This window comes from Eptatretus burgeri, chromosome 11, assembly GCF_056783735.1.
Source record: "Eptatretus burgeri isolate ZD-2024b chromosome 11, Ebu_testis_v1, whole genome shotgun sequence".
In the NCBI taxonomy this organism is placed as follows: Eukaryota; Metazoa; Chordata; class Myxini; order Myxiniformes; family Myxinidae; genus Eptatretus; species Eptatretus burgeri.
The window spans coordinates 80,726,190-80,748,729 of record NC_140971.1 but is presented as its reverse complement, the minus strand read 5'-3'; the positions used below and the strand labels follow the sequence as shown (position 1 = coordinate 80,748,729).

At 42.4% G+C, this 22,540-nt stretch overlaps 2 protein-coding genes across 8 annotated transcripts in view; one reads left to right on the top strand and one right to left on the bottom strand.

The window, feature by feature from the left end:
* The window catches only part of TMEM244 (transmembrane protein 244), a 68,567-nt gene extending 58,346 nt beyond the window's left edge, over positions 1–10,221 (bottom strand). The window contains exon 1 of one of the 3 annotated variants that reach the window (XM_085847184.1): positions 9,740–10,221. In XM_085847184.1, the coding sequence (XP_085703310.1) occupies positions 9,740–9,778 (39 nt within the window). In that variant the 5' untranslated portion in view covers positions 9,779–10,221. Of the gene's footprint in view, positions 1–8,801; positions 9,536–9,739 lie in introns of those variants that run through there. The other 2 variants (XM_085847182.1, XM_085847183.1) reach the window with 2 other exon arrangements.
* Positions 10,222–11,629: 1,408 nt separating this feature from the next.
* Positions 11,630–22,540, top strand: part of L3MBTL3 (L3MBTL histone methyl-lysine binding protein 3) — a 107,088-nt gene continuing 96,177 nt past the window's right edge. Inside the window, exons 1-4 of one of the 5 annotated variants that reach the window (XM_085847177.1) lie at positions 11,630–11,648; positions 14,554–14,693; positions 14,824–14,908; positions 20,800–21,025. In XM_085847177.1, coding sequence (XP_085703303.1) covers positions 11,645–11,648; positions 14,554–14,693; positions 14,824–14,908; positions 20,800–21,025 — 455 coding nt within the window. In that variant the 5' untranslated portion in view covers positions 11,630–11,644. Of the gene's footprint in view, positions 11,649–12,641; positions 12,921–13,450; positions 13,703–14,011; positions 14,347–14,553; positions 14,694–14,772; positions 14,909–20,780; positions 21,026–22,540 lie in introns of those variants that run through there. The other 4 variants (XM_085847178.1, XM_085847176.1, XM_085847175.1 and 1 more) reach the window with 4 other exon arrangements.

The window sequence follows — 22,540 nt, the reverse complement described above, 5'->3', positions numbered from 1 at the left end:
TTCAAATTCATATTGTTTTTGTTTTCTACCCCACCGTCTCTCATGTTCGTCATTCTCCAATCTCATAGTTTCTTTCAATTGGTTGATTTCCTTTTCCTGTTTCACTCCTTGTTCTTTTTGTTTCTTAGCCCAATGTCTCTCTTGTTCTTCATTCTCCAATCTCGTTGTTTCCTTCAATTGGTTGATCTCTCTTTCCTGCTTCTCATTCTTTAGTCTTGCTTTGATTTCTAATTGTTCGATCTGCACAGTGTGGTTCCTTAACGTTTCATTCTCTGTTCTCTTTCTGTATTCCTTTAGTTGTTCCACATATTTATCTGTTCTTTCCATCACCTGTTTTCGGATTTCTCTTATCCAATCGCCTGATCTTACCTCTTCCATCAGTTTTTCTAATTCCAAATTGTGTTTCCGTTTTTCCTTTTCTAGCTTTTTTTTTCCATTCTTCCTCCAATTGTGCCCGAGGCCCGCCAATTTTCGCCTGCCTCACCTGCCATGACCACATGGTTTGAATCGTTAGTTTGGAGCCCCCGCCTTGTGTTGTGCCGTTCATTGTGCTATTAATAGCAACCCGCTCCGTGTTGCGCTGAGGTGCGGCCGCGCCGCTATTTTGCGACTTTGAGTTTGTTTGCCGGCAAAGTTCATGCTCAGTATATGAGGGTGAGCGCCCCCACTGACTGCAATTAGTGGTGGGGTTATAATAAAAAGAACCGTACCAGGCCATGGATTCTACGTTAAAACACATTCCTAAACCACCCTGTGCCTGCTCGCCTTGCGCTGCCATTTTGCGTATCGGATATAAAAAATTTCCGCGCTCGGAATTTAATGGAATCGGAGGGTCGCCTCGCACACCCCTGATCCGGTTCCGTTAATTTAGTGTGGAGACGGAGGGGTTTGAATTCTGCTCGGAGACACCAGTGTTGTGGTTTCCCACCTGCTCGGCGTGCGGGCGACCGCTATTTTAGCCAATCGCGGCCGCTCTCGCCCACCGGATGGGCAAACCGAGTCGCAGCTTTCGGATCAATGCCAAAATCTAGCTACGGGTATGTTTTTAATCACACCATAAATCAGCCAACTATTCTGTCTGAGCGACAGGGTCCGATCGCCGAATTGTCGATTTACCTAAGTATGCGCGCAGACAGAAATGCCTGTAATTTACACCTCAACGGAGCCTGCACGAAAACAAGCCGTTCTTAAGCAGCTCGTTCCGTTTGCGATTTGCCGAGCGGTGCATTATCGCGAGGCCCCGTCGGACTTGATTATCTTATCGGCTATTTAAAAGCCCGCTAATATCCCGAATGCAGTACGGCAGCTCAATTAAGGGAAAGGACGCAACGAACAGGTCACATTCACACAAGGACATTTATTTATACACACGTATGCATTGAATGGGGGAATGGGGACAGGACACGAGCAGAAAAACACTTACAGCCGTTGTCTATGATTATTATTCACATGCACTTAACCAGTTTTACTTAGGGACAAGGCGCCATAGACTTCCATTCAAAAACCCCAGAAAAGAAAGAAAGAAAATGACCGTGTCCGTGGGTCTTTGGGACTCTGTTCGCCGGGTCCGCCTCCGTTCTCCAGACCCCAGACTCCACTGCTGGTCAGCGTCTCCTCTCTCCACCTCCACTCAGCCCCTCAACTCAACTGGTCAACAACGACCTTCTTGTACGACTCTCTTCCAACCATTCTCTACAACAACTCTCTCGGCGTCAACCCGCGCTTCCTTTTTATAGCCACGGAGACTAGCCCCTCCCTTCCCGGCGCACGGGGGAAAATTCCAGCAGAGCTCGGCTGGGCTCAGTTGTTGTTGCCCCCAAGGGGAGGGTCGCAGTGGGCTCTTTCCACCTAAAATGAGCGCCCTCCCCTACTTCACCTTTGAACCTTGGCTCGATCCGCCCTCCTCCCTCCGGGCACGCGGGGGGGAGGAGGGGGGGAAGGGGGAGGGGAAATCCCAGGCGTTATCGGGATTTCTTTCTTCGGAGCACCTTGTTGTTTTAACCGTTGGTTGGCGTGGTGTTATTCGTTGGGGAGGCCGTTGTCTGTGGGGATGTTGATGGTGGTCGAGAAGGTGGTTGTGGTGAACGCAGTTGTGGTTGTTGTTTTGGAGGAGGTGGTGAGGAGATACGGTTGTGGTGAAGGTGGTTGTAGTGAAGGCGGTGGTGGTTGTCATTTTGGAGGAGGTGGTGAGATGCGGTTGTGGTTAAGGTGGTTGTTGTGAAGGCGGTGGTGGTTGTCGTTTTGGAGGAGGTGGTTGTTCCAAAATAAAGACAGCAAAAGAATAACGGCTAACTGAAGATTCACAGCCCTGCACACAAATAATTTCCCGTTAAACATCGGTGGGGAAATCTATTCTGAACACGCACTTATCGACATAACTGATCTAAAGGACCTGTATGGTGTTCTGTGAATTTCCACAACCGTAATAATATCTATACTGTATAAATATATATATATATATATATATATATATATATATATATATATATATATATATATATATATATATCGTATATATCCATAATAGCTGTCAATCCCATTTTCTAAAATAAACCTCTTGTCATCAAAAGCCCCCAATGCCTTCTTATTTACCTCCTCTGTCCATAAATGATGTTTATAGCTTCTTATTGTATTTATTTTTCTGTACTCTTCTTTCTTAAAGGCTAAAAAGTTATAATAATCTTCAAAATTTATTGTTTCTTTGATTACATTTTTCTTTCCCCCCTTAACTTTTTCTCACTTTTCAATTTTATTATCAACATATTTATAGGCATAAACCTTTGCTCTCAATCCCACAAACTCACTCATTATCTTTCCACTCAACTCATCTTCAAACTTTCCAATAACCTTTTATTATTTGTAGAAAATAGTTTGTTATCTGATTTATAATTGCTTGTATCATAAACACCAACATCCTGAGACATATCCTTATAAATCTCTTCCAAATTGATTTTCAAAATAAAACTGACTGTATCCATATAAAGTAGATTAACCCCTTCCACGTATTTTTTCTTTAGGTTGCTGTCAAAGTAGTCATACATTAACAACTTTGACAAGTCAATAAGTGATGTTCCTATATAGATAGGCTTATCCATTTCAATATTTTCCTTGTTCAAATGAATAGCACAAAAGTTCACTGAAAACACCTCCGCTCTTTGAAAACTTGGTTTATTAATTAATTTGGATGCTTGTTTGCAAGATGCAGCAAGTCTTATGGTTTGTCTATTCATAGCATTTCCCATAGTCTTTCCAAATACAGCATAATTCATTAATTTATAAAAGTTCTTCTCAAAATAATTTGTAGCAAGTGTTCTCTTTTTTGTGTTGAAATCAATATACTTTTTTACCCAATGACTGCTTAAATTTCAAAATCCTATGAATTTTCTTTACTCTTAACCCAGCAGATAAATATTGTCTTAAATTCCTTTGATATGAAACATAATCCCCTTCATCATAAAATCTAGTCAGTAATTATCTTGCCAAAACGAAGTTTTTGCAAGATATGTTAGTCAGCTTGTATGTTTTTTTGTTTGTTTGTTTGTTTGTTTGTTTCTTTGTTTGTTTGTTTGTCTGTAATCACGTATAAAAAATTCTGCAGAGCACAGTTATCATTGGAAATTTTTGTAACTTCGCATATCAGAGGCCTATAGAGGTCCCTTTCAGCGCATAAAATTTTGAAGGTCAAGGTCAAAGGTCAAGGTCACTTTGTCGCAAATCAGAGGAGTCGAAGAAACCCTTATTTTTTGAGTAATTTTGATCGGATCGTCTTCAAACTTCATGGGAATATAGTTCATGGTCTGGCGCTCAGCTGATTAATTTTTGGTGGCGATTGGCCTTGACCTTCATGGTTAGCGCCTGAGGTCAAATATATTTGACCCCAAGGTCAAATTTTCAAGTTTTAGGAACCATATCGTGTAACACCTCAAATTGAACACCTCGATGAGTGCTTTCTAGATATGTCAAGCTTGAGACATTTTGATGTCATTTGGTGACGTTATGAGGTAAACACATATTTTTCATGGTTACTCTGTAGAACGATTCTCATCAGAATCTCTCGTAGGCAGATATTCCTCAAGGAGTCGCTCCTGGTGGATAGCAGCTCTGTTCACCTCAGTGTGACCTTAAAGAAGTCACACGTGGTCACCTTTTGGCAAGATACGGGTCAACCTGCGGGTGACATTGGTTTATACTTTATTATCTTGCCAAAACGAAGTTTTTGCAAGATATGTTAGTCAGCTTGTATGTTTTTGTTTTTTTTGTTTGTTTGTTTGTCTGTAATCACGTATAAAAAATTCTGCAGAGCACAGTTATCATTGGAAATTTTTGTAACTTCGCATATCAGAGGACTATAGAGGTCCCTTTCAGAGCACAAAATTTTGAAGGTCAAGGTCAAAGGTCAAGGTCACTTTGTCGCAAATCAGGGGAGTCGACGAAACCCTTATTTTTTGAGTAATTTTGATCGGATTGTCTTCAAACTTCATGGGAATATAGTTCATGGTCTGGCGCTCAGCTGATTAATTTTTGGTGGCGATTGGCCTTGACCTTCATGGTTAGCGCCTCAGGTCAAACATATTTGACCCCAAGGTCAAATTTTCAAGTTTTAGGAACCATATCGTGTAGTACCTCAAATTGAACACCTCGATGAGTGCTTTCTAGATATGTTAAGCTTGAGACATTATGATGTCATTTAGTGACGTAATGAGGCAAAAGCATATTTTTCATGGTTACTCTGTAGAACGATTCTCATCGGAATCTCTCGTAGGCAGATATTCCTCAAGGAGTCGCTCCTGGTGGATAGCAGCTCTGTTCACCTCAGTGTGACCTTAAAGAAGTCACACGTGGTCACCTTTTGGCAAGATACGGGTCACCCTGCGGGTGACATTGGTTTATTTTTATTTTTCTGTTGGTTTGCCTTTTGGAAGAAATGATTGTTGATAATCGCGAAGCCCTTTCTTCTTAGGACTTTCTTTATCAGGCACATAAGGTAAGTCTTTTTGGTTTTTTTTATGGAGTTCTTCAGGATATTTTTCATCAACCTCAAAATAATATCCTACTTTGGCTTCATCTATTTATTTTTGAGAGGAGATAACAATGTCCTGTAAAACTTTTTCATTATTTTTCTCCTTAACCCATCTAAGATTTCCAAAAGATAAAGATTGGGACGTAACCCATCCATACAAATTGTCAGCATCATAATACATCAAGTAAGAACTATCTTTTTTAGATCCTCATGGAGGATCTCCGAGTCTTACTCACGTTGTTGTTCTTCATCTTCTTCTTGTGGACTTTTTTGTTTCACAGCCTACAGTTTTCATCGAAACTTCCTGAAACTTGGCATATATATGTAAAAATATCCTGCGCAGACAGTAACCATCTCCAATTTTGAAAATTCCTCCTAGAAAAAAAGTTATGACGTCAAAATATCTCCGCCAATGGAAATCGCCGAAAAAATTATCTCCGAAACTAGGCAAGCTTTTTGAATTCTGTTTGAGGGAATCGAACAGGGCATTAACAGAGATGAATTACCGCACATATGATACAACACTATGACGTCATATCAATTTTTATGACGTCATTCGTATTTTGTGACATTTTTTTGTTTCACAACCCAGAGTTTTCATCGGATCTTCGTGAAACTTGCCATGTACATGCAGAAAGCCCATGCGCAGGTAGTAACCATCTCCGATTTTGGAAATTCTTCCTGGAGAAAAAGTTGACGTCATAATATCGCCGCTAATGGAAATCGCCTATGCCATTATCTCCGAAACTAGGCAAGCTGTTTGAATTTTGTTTGTGGGAATCAAGCCGCGCATTAGCACATAATTTATCGCAAACCTGATACATCACAATGACCTTATATTCGTTTTTATGACGCATCATTAAGAGGACGAGGATCTTAGCTCATTTGAGCTTGTTAAGATCATACTTGGGAAGATATTTGTTGTTGGCTTTAGCATATCTCTTTGAACAGACTTGTGATATTCCACCTCTTTTTGCTTTCTCTATCATCAAAAGCATATCGATATCACCCATGAATTCCAATGGTTGCTTTGTCATTTTTAACATAGCACTCCAAGCCAAACCTGGGGCTGTGTAATTGTGAATGGGGTCGAATCCATAGGAATTTTTATCATGACATACTGTTTTAAAAGTCTCAAATACATCAGCCAATAAAAGATCATCAATTTTAAGATACAAATCGTGATATTCCCCAAGGTTCTTTACATTAAACGTCTTTTATAATCTTTATCAGTTATTTGACTTTTATTTAACTCATTATAGAAACTTTCCTTTGAGGGAGGTTGTGTTTCTTTAAACCTCCCAAATGAGTTCATATAATCATAAGGACATACTCCCTTTTGTGATAGGAGACCAATCTCTTCTTGATTTGAGAAATGTGATTGGAGAATTGGATAGCTTTTAGTATTTGATACCAAGTCAGATAATGGACTTGACATAAACTTGAATGTGTCAAGAAATCTGATATGAGTTATGGGAGATGTAATTCTGGTTAGTGTTAGGAATGGCTGAAATATCTCCACTTGTTTTACTCAATTCATTTATAAAAAAGATGTGTGTCATAGTGAGCGTTGTGAAAAAATACTGGAATGAAGACAACTCTGATGAGTCACATCTCTATATTTTCCAGTGAGACGACAATGGTCTCTTACCTTTAGACCTTCACTAATCTTCTCCTCACAAATATGACAGGAGGCTGTGGTTGTTTAAATTTCCTTTTCTCTTCTTTTGTTAATGAAATTGGTTTATAGCTTTTTTTTCTATTTCCTGAGATAATTGAATACAGTCTTTTTCCAGTCATTTCACAAACTCTTGGGAGGAATCTTCTCCTCTGTAAAGTTCTAACATGTATTTATCACCAACAGACGATATGATATAATAACAGAAACCACAAAGAGTATATTTTTGATATTTATTTGTGAATGATTGATTTGGAGAAACAATGTCGATCTTTTCAAGGATACTTTCAAAATCAGCGTATATCACAAACGAATGTTTTATATATTTGTTAAAATCTTTGTATGATATGTTTGAACCTGCTTCTGGTAAACTGATTACGGCTGATTTATGATTATGACAATATTTCAAATGTTGGTTTAATTGTACTTTTGTATGAAAGGAGTTGAGACATCTCTTACAAGGATATGTTTTACATTTTCTATTGTATAGTTGTGATTTGGTTAGTCTTGATAAATTTTTGATGAAAGCATAATGTGATTTTTCCTTTGAAGTAAAGTAGAGAAGGTTAGTGTGTGTTTCATCATTTTTATAGAACTTTTAAATACCTGAACTTTGTTTGTATCTGTTAATCCATATACATTGATAGATAGGTTATTCATTTTCTCAAATTTAGGAATATCTCTCAATAACATTGGAAAATTAAAATCATTAACATTTATTGTATTCTCATATTTCTTATAATGAGTTACTCTTCCAGCATTCCTTTTTGGAGGATGTAGGTGAGCAAGAACAGACCATAGAAAGCATTTATTATCATTGTTTTGAATATTAACAACTGCCTTTTTAAGTTTTATCTCTTTTGGTAAATCAATGTATGAGGGAGCGTTGAGAGGATCTGATTTTAGGATGTGAATATTCAAAGAGATTATTTTTTCAATAACGAATCCACTACCTTCCACGTTGTCATTAACATTTTGTTCATATCTCAGAAGTTCATCATATACATCCAATCTAAGAAATCTTGGAATGATGTAATAAATTGAGGGGTTGTTCTTATGTGGGGAGTTTCTTCACCACCTTCTCTTGTCATTTGTATTTTTACTCCCATATAAAACTAAAAAGTGTTGATTTTGCTCAATGTATTTTTAATTAGAATTTCAATTCTTGGTTTAACAATAATAATTGTCTCAATGATTGATGTTGATGTTGGTTCTTTAAAGTGAAATAATTCTATTTTTATATGTCCTTTAAATGCTTCATCAATATTTTCAATAGAGTGTCCAAGTATCCCCTCTTCATTCTTCTTGTGTTTTTGTGTTTGAAGGTGTCTATTATAATTTTTCGATCCTCGTGGAGGATCTCTAAGTCTTACTCACGTTGTTGTTCTTCATCTTCTTCTTGTGGACGTTTTTGTTTCACAGCCTACAGTTTTCATCAAAACTTCCTGAAACTTGGCATATATACGTAAAAATACCCTGCGCAGATAGTAACCATCTCCGATTTTGAAAATTCCTCCTCGAAAAAAAAGTTATGACATCAAAATATCTCCGCCAATGGAAATCGCCGAAAAAATTATCTCCGAATCTCGGCAAGCTTTTTGAATTCTGTTTGCAGGAATCGAGCAGGGCATTAGCAGAAATTAATTACCGCACATATGATACATCACTATGGCGTCATATCAATTTTTATGACGTCATTCCTATTTTTTGACATTTGTTTTTCAGTGGGATACAGTGTATCAGTGTTGTATCAGTGGGATACAAAACGTAAACTAATTAGCCTGGTGGAGGTACTGTATTGTATTGTATGTACTCTACCAAGTGGCCTTCTCGTTATGTCTGCATTTCAGATGCAGCTCAGCTTTTGCTTGTAGTCTGTAAGGAAGCCCCATTAGTATATTTATATATACATAGTGCATTCTGTATATCATATACTTTCTTAACAATCTTCGATGACATATATATATATATATATATATATATATATATATATATATATATATATATATATATATATATATATATATATATATATATATCGATTAATACTTAATTTTCCACTGCACCAAAGTGAAGATTCATTTAATGTTTAAATGCACCCACCTTCTTTGGTACAACTTTCCATTTGGATTCTGTTGCCATTCACGCACGCGTGCTTTTGCTGTTTATGCGGAGCGCGTGCACGGTGCGGCCGCACGGACGTCTTGCAGACAGTCTATGTATGGAAGGATGTGATGGGGGGTGGGGGGGGACGGTTCTTATTGGAACGTGGGATATCTCGATCGTTTTGCATTGCAGCGACGATCATTGCAGTACGTTTGGAAACGCTTGGACGTGGAATAACGCGTTCCACGACGGGTCGTGACGTCATCATGCGATTCTTGCATCGTGCGTCATGCAAAAGCACGCGCTCACGGTTTAATAATAACAGTATTGTGTGCTTTAAACTCTGTTTGTTGGTGCTTTCCTGCTTTCTTCGTCGTTCTTCTCCTTCGATACCGCCGTACCACCACCACCTTGACTCCACCTCTGCGTTCAGTTCGGCTCGGCGGGAGAATGCAGTGGACTTTTGAACTTAGGCGGTGTATTTTTCAAATAAGTGTCCTCGACGTTTTTATTCATTACGAATCACGAGATGTCACGCTCCGAGTTATTGCGGCAAGTAATAGCAAGGCAGTTTAAATTCCAAACTTTGTCGGTTGACGTGCTTACAAGAAGTACCTCGTGGATGGATTAAACTGAAAGATTATAAGATTAGACGAATCAATCGTCCACAGCATCGTGAAGAAGAGGAAAATAAAAGAAGAGGAAAATAAAAGAAGAGGAAAAAACGTGTGGCGGACGAACCGTAGATTAGTGGGCGCGATCTGATTTTTTTTTTCTGTGAAGAATAATTTTTTTGTTGTAAAGGTTTATTCTTTTCGCTAACATGACAAAAGCATAACAATCGACTCCGATTGTTTGGATGGATTATTAATTTTTAATCACAAGATCTTGAAGAGAACAATAACGTCGAGCGAAGGTTATTATTTTATCCTTACCACACGAAGATGAAACAAACGGCTCCAGTTGGCGCGCATTTCTTTGTCATTTCAAAAAGACGTTCCACAACGATTGTTCGCTTTTATTTTCCCCTCCGTCTTCCACGTTGGCCACGCCCGATAAAACGATGACGTTCGCCTTTGTGCACAAAAGTTTCAAAGCATCGGACGATGTAGTAAACGACATTTCTCTTTTCTCCGGCACTTCCATCGTTTGTGGAATGCGGACACATAGTTACATCAAATTAATCCATTAATTACAAGATGTTTATGGTGGTTTATAACTTTTCATACATATATATGTATATATATATATACCTTATAAACTCGCACTGTATTGTCTACTTCGTCGGAGAACGTGCAAAATGAGGTAAATTAAGATGTTGCTGCTTTGAGCGACCACCTCGAGCATACAGTGCAAGGAAATGTCAACAGTACAGGAGGCCATTGGGCCCACCAGGCCCGTGCCATACCCCACCCCTGAACCCAGTCACCAAATTTAAATGATGTCCTGCTTTTTGGGGGTGGGGGGGCATCGTGTATTATACGATCGTTTTGAAGGTTCTATAATAGCTGTTTGTTCATTCATTTAATACGTTTGTCCGCGTGAGCATAATGTATGAATTTATTGAGAAAACCCCGCCCCTTAACAAACCACGCCCGCTAACAAACCCCGCCCCTTAACAAGCCCCGCCCCCTCGCCAGATAGTCATGCTCCAGAGTTCCTGCTTTGTTTTCCCTTTGTTCTCGTGCTGCGCCTCGTGGCGCCCTCGTATTTCGGAATTGTGGGGGTGGGGGGGGGGGGAACTTGTGCATCCTGCCCGAACATCCAGCTCAACAGAAAAGGCTCGAACCGTGGGTGGCGAAGCTCCGCAGGTACGCCCATGCAGATGTCTCACACCTGGAGGAGGCACGAAAAGAATGGCAAAAGCATCAAAAGCTCTTTCAAAGCAGGAATAGAATGGTTTAAAGAGCAGTCTGGTGAGTAGCGGTGTGACAACGAAGCCCCACGTGGTACAGCGGCAGATTTGACCTGATCGATCCACACGAACGATGGTGTTTCGCCTCTTCCCTCTCTCTCTCTTCCCACGCCATGACACACCGTCGGCAAGAAAGTTTTGTTTCCAAGTTCCTTTCACCGACGTCTCTTGTCTTCCCAACTCCAGTGCCGGATTAAGCCTCGGCTGGCCCTAAGGCACATTTTGAAATTTTAGAGAATGGCCTGAAAATTTTAAATTAGATCTCGGGCTCATGGAAATGGACCCCAGACAAAAGATGAACCGATTCAAGAACAAAATATATACAAAAAAAGACAAATATTTAATGTGAAAATAATTTTTGTCCCGAATTTTTGGCTGGCCCTAAGGCACATGGCCTTGTCTGCCTAATGGTTAATCCAGCACTGCCCAACTCCATGCATCGTGTTTACCTGTCCACGCTAATTATTGCAAAACGGGGGGAAAAAATTTTTTTGTAACCCTGAACATGGAGACTTCAATTACTTTTGGAATATTCGTTTGGAAAAAAAGGAAAAAGTGAATTCGCGCATTTTGTGAACAATCTTTAAATTAACCACGTGCGCGAAATCCATGTTTACCTGTAATTTGTTACCTTCATTAACTCACTATATACATGCATAATAATTAATCGTAACATATAAAACCGAGGTCGTAAACGAGTTTATTCTCTTTATTTTCACGCCAACCAGAAGGAAGTGTCCATCACAACGACCTGAGCATCGCATTGCGTGTTTCAGTTCCAAAGGGGCGGGACGACGCAGGATGATTGACAGGAAGGGGGAGGAGAGTGGGCGTGGCTAAAGTGGGGACGTGGGTCGAGCTCGGGAAACGGCGTTTCGTGATTGGACGGCGGTTGATTTATCAGTAACACGGCGGACCAAGTACCATGGGTGAGTCCTTTAAATGTGTACAGTGGAGACCTTCGAGAGTCCATGACACTAAAGAGTACATATGATGGTTTAATCGTTTAAAAAAAAAATTAAATAATGGCCGCGACAAGCGCTGCCTGGATTCGATTTTTCGACTTAAAAGGAAAATAAATCACATCCAAAAACTTTGATGCTCTTTTCGTTATTAATTGAATGGTTGGAACCCCGTGATCTTGGAAGGAGAAATGGTGAATGAATCGATGAACCGTCGGTTCTTTGAGGCAAGAATTAAATTTGTGTTCATGTGACGTTAACTGTAAATTAATTATAATATGGAACCACGTGGACAGCAGGTAGATTACCTGGACCTGCGGACTCATCGAGTTTATGATGTCAACTCGAAATGATGGATGGGATTCGAACCCGCAACACAATTCTTGCATCATGTCGAGAGTCTTCTTCTCTGTGGTTCTTCCCAACTCCCCCCCCCCAAATTGATTTATTATAACACGTTGCACGGAAAAAAGCCCCCCTCTCCCCCTCCCGCACCCGCACCTGCACGAGAAGACCTGGAACTGGCCCGCACACGCTCACCATTTAAAGCCGCATGGTTAGTTAGCCAATCGTGTGCATATCTCGCACTGCAGACTGTTCTCTGTGTCGACGCATCTCCTGCACATAGCGCTTGGAAAAAAAACTCCAAGACGCGTATCTTACACCGCTCAAAACGGCTCGAGCTTGTCGGTCACTGGGGACCGGGTCTCTGGGGGGTCATTCGAGCGAGCGCGGCTCCATCCGAAACGGTCGGCGAGGATCCGCTCGGGAACTCGGGATTCGGCGACTTGCCCCGGCAGAGAGCGATCGCCAACGCGAATCTCCGTCGAGCCCGCTCCGCCATTTTGTCGGGAGAAGAGAAATAAGTAAATAAATGGACCCGCTTGGCCCCCGCGCCGCGCGGTACAGTGTGGCCAATGTGCTTTACCAGCGGCTCGCAAGGCGCCGCCGCCTGGAAATAATTTTCTCGGCCCGAGAAAGTGTCCGGGACACTTTTGCGGCGCTTTGTGATCGGCCGTGCGGGCCGTCCGTGCTGGGGAAATCGCGTGAAAAGTGCACCATCGAGTCGTGTTGCGGTCGAGGCCCCGCACTGTACCGAGCATCGCCCCCCCCCCTTTCCCTTTCCCCTTCAGATTCTTCTCTAATGGTTTTCGCTGCTCGATTCTCCGGTGGAAGCGCGGGCGAGCGGCTCAACGGTGACGACCGCGGGCTTTTTCTCAAGACCCGCGTCCACTGACGGTGACGTGCCTCCCCGCTCGACCCGCGTCACGCTCCCAGGGAGTTTTTAAAACCCCCGTGCGTGGAAAAAAAAGGGGGGGGGTAAATAAAGTATAAAGTATCGTGCGTACGCGCGTTGGCGAAAAGTAGCGAACGTGCGACCCCGGAGCGTTTCCACTTATCGGACCGTGATCGCGAACTCACTTCGAGCTTTGTAAAAAAAAAATATATATATATATACATTAAAAAATCCGGACCTTTGGGTGGCCCCCTCCCTAGTTCTACTCTGTCGCGACTCTTCCGAGTACCACCACAACCACAACCAACCACCGTAACGACCCTTCCTTTCTCCGTCAAGACGATCCGGACATCTCGGCCAAGATCCGCTGCTGGAGGCCCTTTTTCCCCTCGACAATAATGGGGGATTTAAAGGGCAAAAAGCATCCTACAAACGAGTCCGAGTTTACTGAGAAATTCCTGGTTGGGGGGTTAGTTAGTTGGTTGGTTGCTTGGTTGGTTGGTTGGTTGGTTGAGACTGGGTTGGGTGCGGGGGGGGTGGGCTTCCCTGTGTTAGGAATACCGTTGGCCATTATCAGGATCGAGTTGACGCGTTTCGCTGCCGTGCTCGGAGACGTGCCGTCGTCCCTCGGAGCAGCGAACGCACGGTTTTCCATGTACACCCGGCGCGTGTTTTTCGGGTAAATGGTTCCGGCGTTCGGGAAGCATGGACGCGACGACCTCGCAGCGAGCGAGCTTCGGAGCGCAGCGACGCAAGTCGGAAGAAGCTAGAAACAGGGCAGTCGGTAAGGACGGGTTCGGTCCGATCCACGGTCTCTCCTTTTGTCCTTCGGAAAACTCCCAGGGCCGTCTCGGAAGTGTCGTCGGGCCGCTACCATGAGGTCGTGCGACTACCCGGTCGGTGTGTATCTTAAAATGGCCGTTTGTTGCAAAGAAAATAATGTTTTCCCCACTACTTGAGCTTGTTACAGTGCCGTGCATCGAGGGACGAATTGTTTTCCCGGCGTTCGTGAGAGCTTCTAATTGCGCGGCCTTGCGAGAGGAGGGGGGGGACCTGGATGGGAGAATGAAATCCGAACAGGGGGGGGAACGCCACCTTCACATGAGCGAGGTTTTTCCAAAAAAAAAAAAATTTTTTTTTTTGCTTTTTGTTGCATTATTATTATTTTTGCCACTTTCACAATGACGTCACAATGCGCCCTTGCATGTCACTGACGTGTTGCGCGTTACCGAATTGCTCGTTAGGATGGGGAGATCTTTGTTTGATAAATCTATCGGAGGAAAATCGTTACTTTAAATTGCTTCCAAATCGCAGCGCCCCCTCTCGGTAGAATGTCCGCTTCACAATGTCCAGGCATTTCTGTTCACTGCATCGTCGGTGCTTGTTTACAGCAAATCGGGGACGAATGGCCCGGGATTCGCACTTTGGGTAACTTTCATGACGTCACGATTTCGCTCTGGACCAAATGCGCTTTCACCGTCTCTTCGTTGAGTTCTTGGCCGTTTTGGAGGACTTTTTGTTTAAGCCGCGGGATTCCGACCGCGATTCGGAAGTTCTTTTCATTGCCATCAATCGTTCTTGTTGCTAAAGTGGTTGTTGTGGTGGTTCGTTCATTTTCCGCGATGTGTCACGCAGGATCAATCGGCGTTGCTCAGGACTCGGGAGTGCCTGGACCCTCGGTGGAGCACAAGAAAGAGTGCGATGGGAACTTTGACCTCAACACTGCTCTCGAGTGGAACAACGGCGTTGCCAGTCTTCCAGGCAGCACACTGAAGGTATGGGGATGTGATGGTCGGTGGGTGCGGTGCTTTTGAACGAGTCCCAAATGGGAGCACATCTAAACGGTCCTAAAAGGTGTGCGTGTGCGTGTGCGTGTGCGTGCTCATCTTTTTCCTTGTTTTCTAGTTCCGATTGAATGAATTTGGAACTCTTGAAATGATCAGCGGTGCAGCCGGTGTCCTGATGGATGAAGATGGCAGGTGCCATACTGGTAGGCTTTGACTTTGCACTCTAAAGGAGTTCACTTGAAATTTTCCAAAACATCACTGTAAAAGTATACACTGAATACAGAAGAAAGAAAAAAAAAAAAAACAAGTCGTAGGTATTCGGATCAACTACGAGGCAGGAAGATGCAACCTCAAAGTTCAGGTTCAACAGACGCAAGGAGATGGTTTCAGAGGTGGCAACAAAGCGGGATCTTTCCAACAAATCCTGCTTCATCAAGCTGGTATATTCTCTCCAACAGGTCTTGCTGCACTCTTGTTTGCCTTCCATCTGCATAAAAAGAGGCAAACATTGAAAGTCATTTAAAGGGACTGTTTCCTATAACCCCTTGCTACCCCCCCCCCCTTCCCCACTCCCCACCATATAAACAGCAGGTTAGTTGACAACCCGTCTTCCTTTCCAAATCAGTCTTACATAACCCATCATTTTGCTCTTTATTAAGGATCTCTCTTCTTTCTCAGACAACCTGCTATCGCACTTTGCAGGTGATTGTTGTAAAAATTTAAGGAATCCCTAGAATATTGACAAGTAAGCAGCAGCAACTGTTTTTTCCTTCTTCTTCTTCTTCTTTGAAACAAAACCTGATCTTGGCCCTAGATACGTTATACAACTTTACCTTGTCTCTCCTTCAAGACCATTTGGCAAATCCTGTCTTTTTCTCCAAAAAACGTCTGGAAAACAGCAGCCTTTTTTACCAGTTTGACGTCAACATCAGATACAACCTTTCTTTTGGGCACACATCTTTATTTTCTCTTATATTCTACATTATCTATGGCTCATAGAGGAGCTTATTCACAATGAGTGGAGAACACGGACATTAGGACAAATCAACACGGTGTATAGGATTTGAACCTGGGATCACAGGATGGGGAGCAAGTGCTCAAAAGGACTCCTGAAAGCTGACTTTCCAAGGTGGGTTCCAATTGATCATTAGTCTACCATGTGGAGTGCTGCATTCGTAGATCCTCATGATGTGTGACAATGCATGCACAGTTTACCTTTGTTTTCTGAGGCCCCTGTGTCTCACCTAGCACCTTTACATTTGGTCGAGGTGAAGGTTGATATCTCCAAATGGAAGAGTTCGAGGAAGGATACCTGCTCCTTTGCCAACACAGATCGCAACCTTTTTGTTTTTTTTCTTTTCCTGCCAATATTATTCCGATCTAACATCCTCAGCTATTTCTACCATCCACCCTCGATTCCATAGTGCCTTCTGTTTTTTTTACAAGTATTCTGTAAAGTTCCACCATTTCACCATTCTGTAAACGGCAAACTCTCTCCGATAGCGGCTTGATGATTGATGTTGATGATGCCTTGAGCTTTACTTTCCACCATGTCCAAAGGTAAAATGGACAGGGTGCAGGAGAGAGAAATACTTAATTGTAAAGTTCCACCATAAAAAACAACATCTGATATGCTGTTAAAAGCTTCAATGAAAAGACTTTGGCTGGAAGAGGATGCTCATACGCGACTTTCGAAATGACGTACGAATGTTAAATAAGGCCTTTTGTGCACGCGCTGTGTGTTTGTTTACACTGACTCGGTTCTGCTCAGAGGGCACTTTTAACCTGCCGTTACTGGTGTGACATCTGTAATTAAAAGTCTTTTAAACGTTTTTCAGCATTTCAACGAAAGAGTGCCAATTTCAAAATGGTTAACCATAATTGTTCTCTTCCTGAATGCAAATTGGATTCACAAGAATATAGGAATACGAGAAATATCAGTGGATGAGAGCAGTCTGGTTGCTATCATTCCCTGTTAATGCAATTAACTAGCATTGTAAGTGGATATCACACACGCACACGCACACACACATGGACGGATGCTTCTCCTTTCACCAACAGATGCAAAAATGTAGTATAATTTCTCGTCACCCAGGAACCAAAGAAAAAATATATATATATATATATATTTACCGGCACTCACAATGCACACAACACCCCCCCCCTGCCCCTCCTAAATATGATTAATAGTAAATACAGTATCATAATTTTAAACTTAGCATGAAGATTTGGTTAAAAACGCACCATCTACGAATCCTCGGGCCTTTCACGGGCTCATATTGTTACGAATTTTTGCAGTACGGGCTGCAAGATATCAACGTTTTGGACGAGTTGATCAGGAAATTCTACAAATCTTTTGGTGCCTCTCAGAGGGAAGTTTCCCAGTATTTTTGGCTTCTTTAAAAGTTTTGTGAGCATTTCATGCTACAATCCTTATCTGGCATGCATGATATACGTCCAGGCCGCTCCGATGGACCTCTTCATTTGGGATTTCTGCGCATGCGTGCGTAGCAATCTGTGGCAGATTACGTCATTTCAAGACTAACTGTGGAAGCCAGGAACATTTAGTCTTCCAAAGACAGGTCACATATACTGGTGAGGTGCAGGAGGATGACAGGCTGAGTCAACCCCACATTGTGTTGATTCAGCAGCCAATAGGGCTTGAACTCAGGACCCTAAGATCCTTAACCATTAAGCTAACAGCAGGCTTCCCACTGTGGTCAACATGCTTTATTCAGCTTTTAGTTGATAAAATCCATTGTTTACCTTGTCCACCAGTGCAAAGTAGCACTGGCCTTCAGAGACTAATATTCCATAGGGTATAAAAGCACTATACCGAGTAGAGACTAGAATTTCATTTGAAAGACTGTCCAAGCCTCTTGCTTGAAATTCAGAGGCTTGATTTGTGATTTCCAAGAAGAGCGAATATTGATATATTGTATTTGTAGGATGTAGATGAATGAGTTCGGTGTGAGAGTTAATGTTTATTTCATTGAGCATTTAACTTCCCAACGGCTAAACCATTAAAAGTCAATACTTTTGGTGATTCGCGCCATCGTAACATGTATGATTGTAACACCGATCTGCTGGACAATCTGAAAAGATATTGTCATTAGTACCCATTAATGTTTCATTGCAGGCTCAACAACAAGCAACTGGATCAAGCAGACCTCAGTCAACAGTGCACCGTGATAGGCAGTTTGAATAAAAGATGAGGGCGAAGTTGGTGCCCACGTCTTTAATCGGGAGCAAAACTTGAGCGTCTTTTATCCATGTCTCGAGTATCTTTGGCATTTCCACTGCAAGAGATACATATTTTTAATACTCATTGTCGCTGCTGACAAGACCCTGGCTTTCTTCTTATTCACGAGCTGCATTTGAAACATGTTCAGTTACTTCGGTGGGATCATCTGTGAAAATTCTAGATGCCATTTTTAAGGATTAATCGATGTGCTTCACACCACTTTTGTTGTGCAACTTTACAGAATATCAATCGGGCCATGCTGAAACTTTTCAAGACCAATGCCATCCTTTGCATCATTAGAGCACTTCAGGGAAAATGCAATATAGACCAGAGAAATTTGACCACTGGGTCTGTACCAATCCAATTTCCGAATTGAAATTTGACGGATAAAATATGGCTTATTTTTCACCCATCTTTTACCACTTAATATAATTTACTTAATGTAAAGTATTTATTTTCTACAGATTATTTTCTCTGCCAAGGAATTGAGTATTTAAAACGGCCTTAAAGAAGAAAACGTTGATTTTTTTTTTAACTGCAAATTGTTAGTTGCAATAAGAATCCAACCAGACAAAATATGGTTGGAGACTTAATATGGCGGCGTAATGGATAGAGCATCCACTCCGAGTCTGGGAGGTCGGTGGTTCAAACCCCGGCCGAGTCAGACTCCTCCTCCTCCTCCCCCTTCTTCGTATGCAGCACATGGCTGCGTGTAGCATCATTGGCTGAGAGCGCGGCTGTGCCACTGATGCAATGCCCCTATTACCAGTAGACTGGTACTCATTTCACTGACCTCAGAAGGATGACAGGCTGAGTCAACCCCACTCCTGTGTTAATTCAACAGTCGACAGGGTCACAAACTCAAGACCCGAAGATCCAAAGCCAGCCACCCTAACCTCTAAGCCAACACCAGGCTTCCGAGTCAGACGAAAAACTTTAAAAAAAAATGCTACATGCTGCTTCCTTGTTTCCTTGCTTGTCACTCGGCATTCAAAAGGATTAGAGCACAGACAAGCAACGCTGGGAAGGCAATGACAAACCACCTGGTATAACCCTTGTCAAGAAACTGCTTCGGCAGCACCAATGCTCTGAAAAGAGTATGGTACATTGGTACATCAAATAAAAATCATAATCCCATTTGGGGAACTGCCTTCCAGAAGCTGTTCAATCACACTCTTCCCTCCAGGGCTCCAAGAAAGTGGTGCACCACCATCTCGTGGGGGAAGGGTGGGGAAGGCGAGTGAACCAACTCCCAAGAAACATCAAATGTGTCACCTTCTCTTCTGCATTGATTCTGTTTTCTGCATTGATTGCAACCATCCAATAACTGTGGTTCACATGACGACTGAGATTCAACTTAATTTATTTTGTTTTAATAGTGTAACTTGTAAGTGCAGAAATATTAAGTTACAAATGCACGAAACACGTTAAAATGTGTCCTTCACTAGAACATCTCAGCCTCACCATCAGCCGTGATATCTCCTGGGCTGACCATATAGCTGGGCATCCTCCATCATTCCAAGTCATTCCTTGAAAAATCTGAACTACTCACAGCCCTACAATCCCCTTATGCTTAACTCGATGGAGTACTGCTCTCCCCTGTGGGTTGGGGCCCCAGACTCACTCCTCTCTTTCTCTCTGATCCTGTGCAATATGAAGCTCTCAGTATTATTGGAATCTTTCACAATGACGGTGAGCACAAGGCCTTTTGCTTTCACATCTGAGACAGATCAGCGACGTATGGTTTTTACCGCCTCCTCTGGTTTTGCTCCCTCTTCTCTCTCAGCCCTCCCATCCTCCCCACCTCCTCAAGAATGCACACATTCCTCCAGTAACCCCTTCTGGTTCAAAATTCCAGACATGACATTCACCACTCTTTTTGTTCTTTTTGCCCATTTGGGGGCCTGCCTTCCCAACGCTATTCAATCGCACTCTTCTCACCAGAGCTTCAAGAAAGTAATACAACACCATCTCATGTCATCCCTCATCCCTACCCATGATCTTTTATTCCCTTGTTAACCCAACCTAACTCAGCCTTCTCTGTTACTCTCTCCTCCGTTCCTGTTCATTCATTCCCTTGCTTGATGTGTCCAATTGTGGCCCCACTTCCCCCACTATCAGTATTGCCTTTTCAATCTTTGTCATATCTCTCTATCTCTCCATCTGTCTGTCTCTCTGTCTGTCTGTCTCTGTCTATCTGTCTCTGTCTGTCTGTCTCTGTCTATCTGTCTCTCTGTCTATCTGTCTCTCTTTCTCTCTCTCTCTCTCTCTCTCTCTCTCTCTCTCTCTCTCTCTCTCTCTCTCTCTCTCTCTCTCTCTCTCTCTCTCTCTCTCTCTCTCTCTCTCTCTCTCTCTCTCTCTCTCTCTCTCTCTCTCTCTCTCTCTCTCTCTCTCTCTCTCTCTCTCTCTCTCTCTCTCTCTCTCTCTCTTTCTCTGACTCTGTCTCTCTCTCTCTCTCTCTCTCTCTCTCTCTCTCTCTCTCTTCCCTTTCTCTGACTCTGTCTCTCTCTCTCTCTCTCTCTCTCTCTCTCTCTCTCTCTCTCTCTCTCTCTCTCTCTCTCTCTCTCTCTCTCTCTCTCTCTCTCTCTCTCTCTCTCTCTCTCTCTCTCTCTCTCTCTCTCTCTCTCTCTCTCTCTCTCTCTCTCTCTCTCTCTCTCTCTCTCTCTCTCTCTCTCTCTCTCCCCTAACTTTCGTACATAAAAAAATGAGTTTACTTATGTTTGTAAGTAAAAGACAGTTGGTACATTGCCTCCTTGATTGAGTTTGAGTATTGTCTCCAGCATTCCAAACACCAGCTCGAGTTTTATTTTATTTTTTTGTTCAACCTACAGCATCTTTTTGTTGCGGCAGAGAGTAATGGTGGCCGAGATGTTGGCATGGCTGAGCCAAGCAGTGGAACTGGGGGAATTGCAACAATGGCTGCCGGGCGAAAACATTCTCCCTGTGACCCCATCGAGTTGCCTGCCTTGGATGAAGTGTGCTGTTGTGAGCAATGCGGCCGCTACGGAACTGCTGACGATTTTTGCCATGGAAAGCGTTTCTGCAGTGAGAAATGCTCTCAGAATTCCTTTGACAGGTGAGTGTGAATATGCAAGCAGCTATTGCATTGTTTTCCTATACATTAGTTTGTTGGGCAAAAAGGGGTGGAAGGGTACGTCAATAGTGTAAGGGTGGAAGCTGATATGCTGGTGAAGGGAAGAAACAGTTAACAAAGAATTCAAGAAATCCATTTCCTTTAAATATTGGATCTTTTATGAGATTATTGGTCACAAGGTTCATCGGTCTTCCAGGTTCCCCAAAAATAGGTGGATTTACATATTCTCCATGCCCCCCCCCACTCCCCCAACCCTCCAAGAGAATCTGTTTATCAGAAGAAAAAAATTTTTTATCGTTTCACTTTTGCGATGACTTCACTCTCTTCACTGCTCTGCCATTTAGGTTGCCACAGCACTGATTTCTGCCGTTCTTGGGAATAACTGTTCATCTTCTTGGAAGACATCTTTTAAAAGCAGGAAAGTCCCACTTTCTCACTTTGTCCATGCATAAGGAGAGATGAGAAAATCTCCCAATATATTTCTATGATCATCCTGTAGGAGAGGTAATCTTTGGAACACCTGGCCCTCACTATCAACTATAAACACTCTTGGGGAGATCATGTTTCGAGGTCATGTTTCTTTCAAAGCCGACTGCCACATCAGAATTCAACCCAGAGTCAAGTCCGTCCTTTATTACCCCGCACATGAGAAGTTAAAAGCAGGGTTAAGCAATTGGTTCATGTCTGTCTGTCTGTCTTATCAGTTTATGATCGAGGAACAACTTGGTTAAATTAAATGTTAAATTAAAAGGAAACGGAACATGAATAGGAAGACCAGTGTTTTGTTTTAACGGACTTTGTCTCTGAATTCATCCCGATCGTAAATGTGCAGAGAAAATTTTAAAAAATGACCGTTTTTACAGCCATTTTTCCCTGCTGTGCAGGGGTTGGGCTTTTTCTTGAGGCAATGTTTTATGGCCAGATGCCCTTCCTGATGCCAACGCTGGTCGCCTCGTATGACACACAGGGATATGGTACACCTACTCTAACCGGGGCATACACCAGGACCAGTACCACTGGTACTCATTTCGCCGACCTCGGAAGGATGACAGGCTGAGTCAACCCCCTGGTGTTAATTCAGCAGCCAACGGGGCTTGAACTCAGGACCCTGGGATCCCAAGCTGCCACTCTAACCACGAAGCCAACACCAGGCTATACATGTGCAGAGAGGAGAGAGATAATATTTTTATTCTATCTACCTGGCAGGGAAACAACATTGAAAATCATTCCAAAGAGGAAAGTTACTGTTTTAAAGATGTTTTAAAGGACACAAACAACAGGCACAAATAACTAATGTAACGTGTTACATAGGGTGGTGTAATAGACACTGGGTTAAGTGGTGGTAAAACCAGGAATGAATTTATTTATATACCTTTTAAGCCTTTGTTTAAATTCAATTATATACTTGAACACCGTACAATACAATTTCTTCATAATACTTCCAGAACCATGCAATATATTGATATATACCCTGAGTGGGTGTGGTATGTGAGATGC